General features: G+C 35.9%; 1 protein-coding gene across 1 annotated transcript in view; it reads left to right on the top strand.

Moving 5' to 3' along the window:
* Positions 1-15,325, top strand: part of LOC149773035 (baculoviral IAP repeat-containing protein 3-like) — a 69,498-nt gene that overhangs the window by 36,825 nt on the left and 17,348 nt on the right. The window contains exons 5-6 of the mRNA XM_089946925.1: positions 6,005-6,115; positions 12,545-12,822. Of these exons, the coding sequence (XP_089803051.1) occupies positions 6,005-6,115; positions 12,545-12,822 (389 nt within the window). The remainder of the gene's footprint in view (positions 1-6,004; positions 6,116-12,544; positions 12,823-15,325) is intronic.

Below are 15,325 nucleotides of genomic sequence, written 5' to 3'. Positions count from 1 at the left end.
ATGATCAAAGAAATTTATAGCACAAGATTCTGTAGCTACCTCAATCAGTATTTATAAAAAAAAGTGAAATGTATTAGACATTTTATTATTGTTATATCTGATACTTGAAGTATTGAAGTGCTGAACATAAAAATACTCCTATGTTTTTTTTTAAAACTAGCTCTGACTTAAGTCTTATGAATGTTTGTTTTGAATGATATCATTGACATGAATTTTTACCTCATCTGACCATTAGCCATAGTGAGCCTACGCTATGGCCAGTCCTCTTGTGTGTGGCATGCAGTATCTGTCCACAATTGCTCAGTATAATTTTCAGTATATTCTCAAACACTGCTAGATTTAGTTTAATCAAACTTTGCACAGGACCTCCCAAACATGAATACCTTTCACATTTTTAAAAATAATGCTTATCTGCCAGCAAATATGGTCACATTAAAAATAAAATCCATTATATAACTTCTCGACAACTGCTAACAAATCAAATTTTAGGGAAAGCATCCTTGCATAAAGATTTTCAAATTTATACAACGATGCCAATCCACCATTATTAAAAATATTAAACCCCTCAAACTACTACTTCTTAAAGAAAATTTAACTGTTAAACTCCTGGCATAAAACTTTTGTACAAATTATGCAAACCTGTCACTTATCTCAATTTACTTGGGATGATCCCACATTTTTTATAAAGTTCCAAAAGTTCGGATTTTAGGATTTTTGAAAAATCCCCCCTCCCAATCTTGATTCACAGTTGCTGTGCCTCCTTCAAAGAGAACAAAAGTGATGCAGAAGTTCCACAAGGAACACAATACAGTCATCCCGTGACACTCTAACACTTTTCCATTTTCATCATATATACTGATATTTAATGTGTTAATTGAATTGACATTAAATATCAGCATAAAAGATGAAAATGGAAAAAAGATCAATTTTGACTGTAGCATATGTTTTTCATGTTAAGTAAATAGCATAAGACAGTAAAGATTTCAATTTCTTTGTATAGATTTTAAAAATGCATGGATGCAAACACTGATCCTGTTTTTTTCCTCCAAATTCTGATGTTTTTCCTTTGGTATCCCAATTTTCTACTCAAACAGGGGTTAAGCTAGACTTGAATTTTAGGGAGAAGTGACTTCTTTTGGACAAGGAGAAGTGTGAGCAAAGCAAGACATGCAATATATATGTGTGTGTGTGTGTGTGTGTGTGTGCGTGCGTGCGTGCATGCGTTGTTTTCAAGTTTTCATTCTCTTATTCGAATTATGCTCTATGCCAAGCAAGGCATGCAATATATATACACCACTCCCTCGATAACTCGTGCACATCGGGGTCCAGAAACATCGACCGCACTATAAGTGAGGCGTGAGTTATTGAGGGACCTATAAAATAAGCCCAAAACCAATAAAGTGATTGACGACATAACGGAGAAATAAGGGGGGGGTAGGCAGATTATACTGTTGAATACTCACTTTATAATCGTTCTGAGATTAAATGTTAATAAATATCTCTTCATAAGGGTGTACTTTATTATTTCCTCATAGGACAACATTAATTTCAGGATAAATTACAGTATATTGAGGCAATCATCGAAAACATTATTCCACGTGGTTTCCATTCGCTTAACATGTGTACCACTTCACACATTGTGTACTACGTCACTAATTTTTATGTTGAATTGGATACATTCTAGTTTTATTGTTTGATCCAAATTAGATGTTTTTTTATATACAAAAGATCGACTCTTTTCGAGAAACAGTGTCGATCGAATGATAGATAGATAAGTATTTTTGAATGTGATAGAAGTAAAATGGAAAACAAAAAAAAACAAGGGTTAATCAGTACAGATGTATTTAATTGGTCTACAAATTTAAAACAACATAAATTAGAACAAGTTAATACTTGCCGTTTGTGCCACGCTTGACAAATATCAATTCACTTTTTGAAAAAATCAGTTATTTTTTTGTGCATGTGATACTCCTTGGTTTCTCTGCCGCCGAGCAAAATCCCTCAGATTTCTCAACTGCATGAGCTTTACGTAGTCAACATTTTGGGTCTCCAGCCACCTTATGGCAATATCAAAATATTGGATTGCTTCCTGTGCAGAGGGGTGGGGGGGTGCAACATCTGCGTCTGCATCACTTTCAACACTTGTGTTACTCCAGTTAGAATCGTCTTCTGCTGCAAATTTGTTTGCTATAGAAATAATTATAGTTTCATCTGACATGTATTCGGCTGTGGGGCAATCATTGTCAGCACAAATCCACTCCTCCATATCATCAAGAGAAATGCCCATCTCAGGACCATGAGTCTGTATGAATTTCTCCCCAACAGCCTCGGCATTAATGACATCAGTTTCACTGAAACATTCGAAGTCACTATCATCGTCGTTGTCTCTGTTAATGTTTTGCTTTACGTCAAAGGCAGCTCCAAGACCCTTAATCCAGCACCCGAGGTCTCTTGAAATCGATTTTTTTTTTAATGCAACAAACACTTCCCCAAGTTGTTGATCAAAACAAAGCTGGCATGTACATGTAATTAGGTTCTCACAGAAGTACTCACGGGTTTCGATGTGACGGTCGATTGACTCTTTTCATGTTTTCAATGAACAGAATATGTTGTGATTATAATGTTTACACTGAAACGGAATTAAAGGATTAGAACGTGACTTTCACACAGGAAGACGTTTAATTGGTGTTTATTTCATTCTCAGTTGCCACCTGTTAGCATTTACCAGAAGTTTTCATTGATCGCTATTTCACCAGACTGTTTATTTACAGTATACTGACAACTATTTATCATAAAAACGTACATAATATATGATATCTTTAAACAGAGGTCTCGCTAGGATTTTAAAACTGGGTCTTACTGCCTCTGAAGTCAATCACTAATTATCAGTACATTTTCTCACTCGGCCGCTAGTCAAATCCTTTGAACTAGCCGCCTAGCTGTTGCATCATGTTCTTTTTTTATTTTTTTAATGTACTCTTATAAAATGGCAACAGTACATCAAAGAGTCTTTCAGTCACTGAATTCTATCATTGTAAATATCAGCACAGTTAACTGATCAACACATTTTCCCACAAAGCAGGTGGCTGAAACAGGACTGGCAAATCCTTGAATTTTCCCGCGCACCTATTACATGCGTACGGAGGACTCCCGCCTCAGTGATTTTCTGCATCCCAGATCAAAAATTGGCGTCCAAATACGCGTAATTAAGCGTTTTCAAGATCTCTGAAATTAATTCTTCTTTAGAACTTGCAAATTTCAAAATATGGATTATATTTTTACGGGCATTAATCACCATTTTCGATGATAAAACCATTAATGTATCAAGGTTTAATTTATCAATTCTTATCGTAATTTTTTCATGTTCAGCATATTTTAAAGATATTTTAAATACATTTTCTCTAGAAAAAATCAGGAGCCAAGACGGACACCGCGTTATAAGCGGGATCGCGAGTTATCCGGGCGCGAGTTATCGAGGGAGTGGTGTATATTTATGTGTGTATGTGTGTGTGTGTTCTTTTCAAATTTTCATTCTCTTATTTGAATTATGCTCTATATTTCCCTGTATGAATATTTGCATTTAACAATGGTTTTAAGCAATACTTAATTTTCAAGTAGAATATTTTCTGTTCTGTTTATATTATAAACACATTTGGTGCATGTTTAAAAACTATCATATTCATATGCAGTGTATTTTGGCAATATGGCTTCAAAAGAGAAGAACAGAAGCTATACGCTGTAATGAATTTTAAGTGAGTAACTAGAATAGATGTATTTTAATTGCAAGTTAGTACAAGCGCTTAATCAACTACTTTTTATCAAGAATTTTTCTTTTTACTTTCTGAAAATTCACTAAAAATGGCATTGAAAAGATTTCTAAACTTGTTTGAAACAACCCCTGTACCATGTACATGAGAGCAGATGCACAAGTCTTTCAGATCATACTGTTTGTCCTAATTTCTTTGTTGCCAATAAAACTTTACTGTAACTGTTCATAGCCAAAACATTGAAGAATTAAAATTAGTATATGAATGAACTAAACCCATTTTTCAACCAAATCGACACAGCCAACGTGCAAGTGCATCCATTTTTAGAAAGAAGGATTTTAATGTAACCACTCAATTTACAGCTTTGTTACAACAGTCCATTGATAGGATTGCAAATATAAGGTTTTTTTATTTGTCTATGTACTTGATGTAATGTTAGGCACTGGTTAAATAGTATTTGCTTCACTGTTTTTTTCTTCATATATTTTCTGACAAATGAGTGAACCCAGAATACAACCTTGACCATACAGCATCGCTGAAATTCCACAACATAGCATTGTCTGTTTTGTTTCTGAAATACATAATTACATTTTAAAGCTAAATCTTCAGTAATATAATATTTAGACTCTGCTATTTTTTAATTGCATATTTTCCTTAATATAATTGCCCAACGGTTTACAAAAAGAGACAGTCTAATAAAGTGGTACTTCTCAGACATAGCGATGTCTGTTATTGTTTCCCCATGACATTTTCACTTACGGTTCCAAACTGATTTTTATGAAGAAAAAATGTGCACGCAGCAGATAAAATATTCATGTTATTGATTTTATTCTGAAAACAAATTGCTATTTACATAAGTTTATGTTTCGAAACTCAAGTTTGTATGTTTTTTTCATCAAAGGCTGACTTGTGGAAATTGGGCAGTGCTAGTTGCTAATTTACTCTAGAAAGGGTTAATGGTCACTAAGTTATGAAAACACATGCCTGTGAATGTGCAAGAGTTTGTCAGTGCAATTGATATCTACACCAACTATTTGATGTCTGGAAGCCTACATTTCACCTTGAGCTGTAACATTACACTGGAACTAACCTAGCTAAAGCAAGGGAGCATCTTAAAAAGGATGTTCATTCATTGTGCCTCAAAAAATCACAGGGTGAAGTTTTTTTCACTTTCCTAACAGAAGAAGGCACAGTTTACATCTTTTAGGCGACTTAGTCGCCCACTTCGCCTGGTAGCATGACCCCTGCTCAAGGTGGCAGGTCTAAATTATACAAATCTGCCATCAGATATATGGCAACTGTTATCAAAAATAGAACAATAGAAACACAATAGAAATGATTTTTTCAGTGAAACCACTTAACAGAATTTAATGAAATTTCAAAGAAAGTATTTTGATAGGTAGGACTTCTGAAATTACACAAATATGTCTATCTACTGTCAAATATGGGTGCTGTTACTAAAATAGTAAGAAATGTTGGCTTTGAACCAAATTTGATAGAAGATGTCCTTGTTTGGATGCTTTTCAGATTTATACAAATGCTAACATTCCATCATCAGATATGACTGCCATTACGAAAAGTATAAAAACTTTAGAAACACCCAGCAGAATTTGACTAATTTGACAAAGCATCCTGGGACACAAGACATTTCAGTATTGGACAAATGATACTAATGTGTGCTCAGCTGTGGATACAAATGCAAGAACTTGAGAAACCTTGAAGTAATTGATAACAAAACATGCAGTCAGAAGCATTGGAGAAATTTGGCAGACCACACTCTACTAACCCAGATTTCTTGGCCACCTGCTCTTGTATTGAACTGTTATGCACTGAGATGTGAATCAGGTGAGTTATACTAAGTACACTTAGGTCTTTTACTGTTTTTATATCCTGTTACAAATGTTGTATGCCAGACTGAGACATAAGACTCAGTTTACATGATTTAATGACATTTCTTAAGTGTGGGAACTTTGCATATTCAATAAAATAAATGAATTTCGCACTTTTTTTTTTGTCATTCATGAAATTTGTAAAAATACAGCATGCCACTGCAGCTTCACATGCTTATATTTGACTGGTTTGAAACTTTATAGCTGAAAACAAACTTGGCTAAAGAAATGCCTTAGTCTGTTATAAAGGTCTTATTTATGCCTCATTGATATTTAGCAGTGTGAAAATGACTTTTCATAAACTTTGCATACCATGCTGTTTCATAACACCTTTGGCTTCTGTTGTAGGGATTGCCAGCACTGACCCTTTGGAAACACTTACAGCTATCTCTCTCCTGGAGATGGGATATCCGAGAGACACAGTCCGCAATTCCATTCTCATCCTCCGTAGACAGAGAGGTTAGAATATAATCGGGGTGAAACTTGTTTTGTTTGTTTTCTCCATGCCATGCCTTCTTAAAACTTCTAAACTTGATATGTGCTCAACTCAGTTTTATCTTTTTGAAAATTTCTTTCAAAGTCGAGGTTAAATCAGACTTTCTCATTTCTAAATAAAGATGCCAATGGGTACTCAGGTACCTGCCCACTGACAATAACCCGGGTAATAAAATGAACAACTGGGTACCCATTATAAAAAGTTTCCAAGTTCAGATTGAGACACAGAATAGTTCAGGGCTTGTGTTTTGTGCGCATTTATTCATCACAAGGGCTCATATCATTGGTTATAATTTACTTGTCATACATGTACTTTATAATAATTCAAGGGAGGAAACTTCTTTCCTTTCTCGTATGACCTATTTAAGAATCAACACTGATATTTCAAGCTAGATTTCATGCAGTGTAATAAATTTGGTACTGTTGCTTAGCTCAGGCATTTGACTTTGTATGCTTGTCCAAACTTTGGCTTGCTCTATTACTTTAGATGAATGCCAGACAATTTTCCCATGCTACTGCTCAATATTGCCATGATTGCATCCCCTTAATATGCAAGTGCTACTCGCTAAGGGCTGTTCCAGTAAAACATATATCCCCCGCTGGGATGGCATTTCAAAAAAACTTCTATAGGCGGTTGTGTTTCAAACTATTTTGATTCTGACTGTGTAAGGTGTAAGGTTGGTTAGGAAAATCACATCTGTTGTGGGTTGTGTTAACAAAATGAGAAATCGCTGGTGGGGTTGTCAGAAGAAGAAAAAACACAAATATATATATTTAAAATCACATCTAACCCCCTCCTAGTGGTCTAACGTGAATAACACATTGGGTCAGAAAATGATGCCAGTACACGTGAGTGCACGTAATTTGTACGAACTCACATACTTTTAAAGCATTGATACACTTTCCACAAATTACGTCAACGTTGCGGATATAAAACGTGATTTGCGCAGTATGTAATTTTTATTAAACTTTTAACTTTAAAAGTGCATTTCACAACGTAGTTCGTGCTGCCAGTAGTGGTCTTGCAGCGCTTGATGCGACATCCAGATAGCTGGATACTTTGGTTTGACAGGAATGGCTGTTAAACTAATTTGATTGGTTCATTGGCCCTGGAACAAGCATTTTTGGTAGTTTTAAACTTATTTTCATCATGGAAGTTTTACAAATATGTGTTTCAATTAAGGGCCACACAGCAAACCAAAATGGATGAATCACAACAGGGTTTGTCTTCAGACAACATTTTCGGTCAGCCAATACTGGCTGGTGATAGCTATGATGACAATGAATTTCATGTCTATCGGTCTGTTGGACATTGAGAAAATGTCACTGGAAATACCAGTGTGTGATTTTGAGCCCAAAATGGATGTTGAGTGCATGTCCGATGTACGTGTTGGATGAACATTATGCCGGTTATATTTATTCAAGATACCCATGTCTGAACAAGCAGACTATGGGAATGTTGGACTTAAAACCCTAATACAGCATTATGGAAGAGAAACAATCTGGCATAGCACTGATTCAAGGAAGTGAATCTTTGGCAGAATTCATGTTAGTGAAAACTCAGAGGTCTCGGAAATGCTTAATCACGCGTATTTGGATGTCAATTTTTTTATTGGGGATGCAGAAAATCACTTTGGCGAGAGTCCTCCATATGCATGTAATAGGTGGGCAGCAAAATTCAAAGACTTGCCAGTCCTGCTTCAGCCACCTGCTTAATGGGAAAATGTGTTGATCAGTTAGCTGTGCTGACATTTACAATGACAGAATTTAGTGGCTGAAAGCCGCACCCCCCCACCCCCCCCACCCCCGTACATGTCACCATTATAAGAGTACATCAAAAGAACATGCTGCAATAGCTGGGCGGCAAGATCAAAGGCTTTGACTGGCAGCTGGGTGGGAAAATCTACTGATATTTACAGTGCTTGAATTCAGAGGCAGAAAGACCCAGAAATGTACATGTGGTCATTTATAACAGTACATCAAATAAACAACTTTAGCTTAAATTATTGTGTTCATTTCCGAGTTTAGCGGAATAAGCAGTGCACGTGACCTCGGAATCATGACATGTTGAGACTTTGACTTGAATGAGTATTTTGGTGTTCAACGGCAAACTGACGAAGATTGTAACGAGATTCAGGAGAGTGCTAAAGTTGCTAGAACTGCTAGTTTGGATGGGACAGTAGTCAAGTGTAAGAAAGTGTGTGATGTGCCCTAGCTCATAGGGAACATCAGAGAATCCCCATACAACATAATTACGTGTGTGTAGATCTCTAGCTGGCAGAACCACCATGGCAACAAAAGAATAATGAGACAAACTTTCATATCATGCAGACGTATTACCAAATGAAGTACATGCTCTCTATGTGCAAAAATTAAATGACATTAAACATAAGAGACTGACTGATCTGTGTAAACTCAAAGCAAGATGGATAAAATTTGTCCTGTTTGTGTTCGGTTCTTTCTATTTATATTTTAATCATGGTGATATTTTCTGCAGACCTTTTGGCACTTAGTTCCGAGTCATCATTTGGTATTTGTATTACATATTGGCTCCAAAATAAACACTTCAATTTTAGAACCTGTTCATTGACTATGAATCAAGTATGTAATCTGAGTCCAACTGAATTGTTAGAAAATTTACATCGTACTTAGCTGTTAAATATGGAGTAAGCCTATGGTCTTTCTGCCATCCCAACCAAGACCCCACCACAACCACGTGACCATGTCCAATGACATCACAGTAATAATCGCTATACAACTAGAGATGACAGTCTCTTTGAGTATTTTGATTTCATTAGAGCCTTAACAGAGTGGAACAGTAAGAAAGAGTGACAGATATTTAAATGTTAGAGAGATATTTAACAATGGCTATTCCTCCTGCCACCACTCCCTCACTGGAGATCACACACACACACAAAACTTAGAGTAAATCCTGAAATCCTGGCAGCATCCCTGCAGGGGAAATAACTTGACTATTTTATTTGATTTTATTGGTCTCTGGTTATCCTATGGTATTTCTGTTATGTGAACATTATCTTACTGTGTGTCCAGTCAGCATGGTCAAAAAAGGCTTACGGCCATTGAGAGTTGTTGAAGGACTCACTACAGATATGAAAGAACGAGAACCGTACTATAAATCAGTGAAGATAAAATAGAGTATTATGGGTCTGACTATCCCTGATTGGTTGATATTGAAAGTAAGATTTTAGTAAAAATAATCTTTGGAGAGTTTGTCCTACTTGTAACTGAAAAAAGTGAGGGACATTGTTTTATTAACATAATTTCCATCCCTTTACAGACCCAAGTTTGGAAGACTCATTACTGAAATCAGCAGCTGACTCTTTGGTGCTGTATTGAAATCACACATTTCAAATTTGTGCAGGTCCAGAAAATGGTGCAGCTGTTATGGTTTTCTTTTCACAAAAGCTGTCATAGATTTGTCTCTACTGATACAAATTTGATCATGAACACTCAAAATTTTAAGTTATTGAATTTTAATATCACGGTGTTTGCACAGGTTTACAGTGGGAACTGAATTAGTACAGTGAGTCCTGAATTCTTGAGTTTTGTGCAGAAACATGGAATCCAAGCAGAATACATCCAGAAATGTAGAGGTTTTCAATCTTGGATTTAGTCTCCCCATTGCATTTCACATTGATATGCATATTCACAGACAATTAGTATAGTAGTAGGAAAAGCAAGTGACAAAAATTAGATACATATCATAAAAAAGACAAACAGTATGTGGGTGGACAAGATCATAAGAACAGGCTGGAATGGAGAAGTATAATAAAAACAATAAAGGGTGTACAGTTAACTAAACCAATGTGAATTTAGCTACTTAAAAGATGTATCAAATCGATTTTAACCTTCTGGTTATATCTGTTCTGGTCTGTTTCTGTCCATTCTGGTGATTATGTCCAATGATTGGAAAAAGTTTGGCAAATTATTATTACCAGTATACACTGTACTTCTGCCTGAGAGATGTAAATAATTTTATTTCTTGGTTTGTTGATTCTGGTTGTTGCTCAATTCAAATGTATCATTGAAAAACATTGATGCATTCTCATACTTTGTTACAAATATTTATTACAGATGCATATCTCCAGATATCAGTGAATATACCTTGAACAAGTTATAACAGTTCTAGTTGGAACAATGGACATTATTAGAGAAACTTTAAGTGAGCTAAAATGTAAACTTTTCAGCAGTGTGTGATGCAGGATTGCTTAAGACTTCTCCATCTCAAATCCTCACCATGATAAATCCATTTGCACCAACTGATGATGACTGTTTGGTAACTGTCAGAAAGGCATAATAGATGATATTCAAAGGTCTACAAAAATGACTAGAGTCAAAATTTATAAACTCATACAGCTGTGGCAAAAATGATGGACTAGTACCTTTGCTGCTGTTGCCACATTGTATTAGTTGGTTGATTTAGTTTGGTCTGGGTTTTTTTTGGGGGGTAACAATATATTAGGTGGAGGAAGAACCCTGAAAGACCACCAACCCAAATTGGTTGATTTGTGACAAAAACTCTGAGATGTGCAAGTGATGTAAAAGCAAGCACCTTAGTACACTTGGGCACATGGAGCCTCTGTTGATTTGATGTTTATCTCCAACAGCCGAAGTCATTTAGACATGAGATCTCGGGTTTCGGTAGATCATTATGGTCTTTACACCATTTTCAGATGAAGACTATATATGGCAGCCAGTTTTACTGCTGAAGAAAATCCAAGTACTTTTGAGAACCAAACACAACTTATGTAGAACCACTGACCTTCCATAAGTAACTGGCAACATTCTCATTTACACATTGGAGGCAAGTAATCACATGACAAGCATCTTGTACCACTCGGCCATGGAAGCCCCTTCTGTAGGGGGGCAGTGTGCTTCTATATGCTTCTGTAGGGGGCAGTGTTTTTCGATTAAAACATGTCTGACGGTGGATCATAACTTTTTAAAATTGCTTCTGTTGTGGGTTGGTTGAATTTGAAAGTGCCTTCCCCCTGGGGGGGGGGGGTATATGTTTTACTGGAACAGCCTTAAATGGAACACTACCCTCTCATTGGCCAAAGGAAAATAATGTACTAAACCTGTTTACAACTTATTTTGTATTATTGTATAGTACATATATGACTAACCGTTAAATTATAAACAATGATACGAGCTACTGTGTTCATTGTTTGACCTCCGTCTACTTCCCTTTATTTTCTTTTTACGGTATCCACATGAAACAGTTCAGACCAGTCTAAATTGAAAATAAATGGTGCCAGATATTTTAATAAATGGTATTTTTTTATATGACTGATGGATGTTATATGACTGAAATATGTTAGAGGAGAGGGAATTTGTTAAACTTAAAAACATTTTGCATCCAGAAAAGTACAAATCAATAGCACTTTAAAAATCTTGAAATAAGAATTTGACAGTGATGTAATACAACAGTCATCATTTGTAGAAATTATGACTATTCGCAAAAGTTACTATAGACATATAGGCTAGTTAAAGTGAGTGTTATGTATAAATAATTTATCAATCTCTTTTTTGTCTATACTTTTGTACTAACTACTAATCCACATGGATTTAGCCAATTGGTGGAAAATAATTTTAACTGCAGATCCAGGTAAGTAGTAAAAATAAATGTATGTTTTCCACACAGCTTTGTGTAATTATGGCATGTAATATATAGATTGCTCAGATTATACTTTTTTGCCACTTATATTAGTAATAATTATGCTTATGCCTCTCTTGGGGGCCAGCATGTGTGAACTTAAAACAAAGCAGTTCAGGTTCACATTTAATACAATTTCCTTTTGATTGGGTGTCCGGGTAACCAGTCGTTAGGATGATGTCCCACCCAGTCACATTATCCTGACTACCAGCTGACCAGTCCTAACATTAACCTCTTAATGCTGAGCACCTAGTGAGGCAGCTGTTAATACCATTTTTAAAGTCTTTGGTATAACGCAGCTGGGGATCAAACCCATGACCTCCTGTATCCAAAACAGGTGCTCTAACCACTAGGCCACCGGAATGGTAGGATCTGCAATAGTTACAGTTGGATATACATTATGCACAATAGTGAATAAGATAACATTATATCTCTACAGTTTTTATGGATCAGCTTCATATCATTTGATACAAAATTAGAATTCTGACTGTGATGCAACACTCAGTAGTGTGGACTATGAATTGTACTGAGTATTGTCTTCATTAGATCCTCAGACATCTAGCTGGACATGAAATGCACAGTACTGTACTGTATTAATAGATCCACAAACTTGTCATTAGACATGAAATACACAGTACTGTATGAAATAAACAGTATTCAGAATGTATGGAGACCAATCACAAAATTATTTGGTAATATAATACTTTCTCTTGCAGAACCTGGTGTTGTTATTACTGCACTGGAAGTCCTTGAATTCATCTGGAAAGAGGAAGACATTGAGAGGCAGCGACAAGAAGAGGAAGCCAGCCGACGCTCTGGTGATGTGCAACCACCAGCGCTACCTACTTTAATGGAGCGTCTTAACTTAGGTGGCTTACCCGCAGTTACCCAGGCTACTGAGCAGCAGTCATCATCAGTTACCACTTCGACATCCTCTGTTTCATCAGCTGCCACGATGATGACCTCAGTTACTATGGCAACCAGCTCCACAACAGTTAGTATTTATGCTGCCTCTTTATCTTAACTAGTGATATTTATGACAGTGCTATTTATACGCACTGCCATTTAGTTTGTTGCTCAAGTTATGAATTCAGATTGAAACTAGGAGAGACACAGTTAGGATTTTAATTTTGCTTTAGTCAGTTAGGATTACTTCCTTATAATGGACTCTGATACACTATCGATTTGTTCACATCCATCCATTTGTCCATGATCTTAATATTCAAGCAGTATTACTTAACATTCAAAATCCAACATCACCATCTTGAAATTTGTATCCTGTACGACACATTTCCTTTGCGCTTAACAGTTTGTACATGAGCTACTTACTGAAGTCTAAAAGATAAGATAACAAATTCCTGCCTGGTTGCTGTTAATTCCACACATTATAATTAGAGATACAGTGGAGCTCATGTCATTTGTCATTGCTCCACACTTCACAGGCAAGGTGAGGAGGACTAAGAAAAGCACCTCCACATTAGTACCTTGCAAACCTGAGGAGTTAATTCATTTGAAGGTGGAGAATTTAATAGATTATTTTCATTTAATAAATAGCTGATGATTAAATTCCTGATTCTTTGTAGTGACGTTTTGTGATGTTGGGACTATCTTTAATCCTTACTTTTCACTATTGTCCTTCTCTGTATTATTGTGGTTTAATTTTATGTTTTGTAAAATTGTGGTTAATTTAATGTCAAGAACATTCACTTTTAGCTGCATCTCTGTGTTCTGCAGGAGTTTCAGCAACAGTTACTGCAACCAGTCAAACTCTCCCTCCCTCTCTTTCTTTCTCTCATCCAAAATTAATACATTCAGTTTGATTACCATTGCTAATAATTATACACTTAGCTATACTTTTAGCAGACATCTCCCATTTCCCATGACAAGTATGCATGAGTTTTGTCAGCATTTATATGTGAAAATTTTAACAATATTTTTTTTATTATGATACGGGTAAATCATTTTGGTTACACTTTGTATTTATTTTGCAAAATTTGTCCTTTTCACAGCATTCATACTGATTTGCAACTCTTGGCCATACCCTCTCCACTGCAACTCAGTAGCATGGCTGGAGTCATGAGAAGGATATTGTTACTTTAGAAAATAAGAAAGATATCTCTTAAGATAATGTAATATTAAATGGAAAGTAAAGCACATTGTGTTACAGTGGAATAGCAAGTCAATATTTAATTAGTTCTCCATGTACAGTAGCTCAATAAAGGACTTGATGCACAAAGGTACACTGAAATTATGGATCAGATACAGTTTGTCCACTGTCAGTTCTAGGATGACAGACCTGCCAACTTTTATGATTTTGCCATAAGTCTTATGAAAATTACCCTTAAAATACGGACTTACGGCATGCTAGCAAAAACTATGGAAAATGATCGTTGCCAAAAAATCCAGATAATTGGTTCATCCGTGTTTTATTTGGATCCGAGTTTCATCTTAGAATTAGTGATATTAGTCAGGGAACTAGACTAACTTTACAGCAGTACCCCAGATGCTTTAAACTGCACCTATTTGTTCATGCAAAGTGCCTGCATGATCAAACTGTTGATTAAAGAATTTTTTAAAATGGCGTCCAGAAAGCGATGCATGTTTAGGATGAAAGGGAAAATAAGCTTCTAGAAATGTGTTAATAATTAACACAGAAGAATAAAAAGGAGTATTCAGATTCTTGTGAATAAAAGCTGGAAAGGACACAATTTCATTTATTGGACATCACGTGTCAATTTGAGTATGTCTCGTGGCAGGAGATATGATTGCTGTCATAATGTGAAATGGAAAAGAATTTCCAGGAACTATGTCAAGTTGAGAGATAGCAACAAGCCATTGAGCTGCGTAGGGTTTGGAACTAGAGTTTGTACAACTGTACTAGTGGTAAATAAAGTCTACGCATACTTTACAAACTTTTGAGTTGAACATAAAGTTTTTCATCAAGGTGTCAAACCTTTAATTACGTTTCCATCTTTACAATAGCAGTTATTGATATTTTCTTACACCTTACTAAAAACTGGTCAATCTTACAGAAAAAAATAAACTCCCTTACTGAGACGGACTCGTCAGGGTTGGCAGGTCTGGGATGAGCAATCACATGATTCAAGATAATTTGTACAAAAGATTATACTGAATTGAATGCATGAAAATCCTGCATTTTATCATAATTTCATCATTAAATCCCTTTTTCCAATGAAATGGGAAATTTCTCCACATAAGTCTCATTTCTATAATAGACTATGCTATCCCAATATTGCACCACTGCCTTCTTCATTTCTTCGGTATCTATTATACTTTTCTTGTTGATGTTTAATAGCTCAAATATTGTCTGTTGGGTTGAGGTAAGGGCTGTAGGTTGACCAGTCTAGAACAGTTTTGGATGTGTTGATTAGCCTACCAAGTTTTTGTGTAGTTCATCATCATCATCATCAGTCTCATGACGTAGTGTGGTCATCGAGGCACTGTGCTGCTGAACATCTGACCAGTTCCCTCCACTT

The sequence above is a fragment of the Sinohyriopsis cumingii genome, unplaced genomic scaffold (genome assembly GCF_028554795.1).
Source record: "Sinohyriopsis cumingii isolate HCF-2022 unplaced genomic scaffold, ASM2855479v2 utg000913l, whole genome shotgun sequence".
Lineage (NCBI taxonomy): Eukaryota > Metazoa > Mollusca > Bivalvia > Unionida > Unionidae > Sinohyriopsis > Sinohyriopsis cumingii.
The sequence above is the reverse complement of the archived record's forward strand: the minus strand, read 5'-3'. Positions and strand labels throughout refer to the sequence as shown.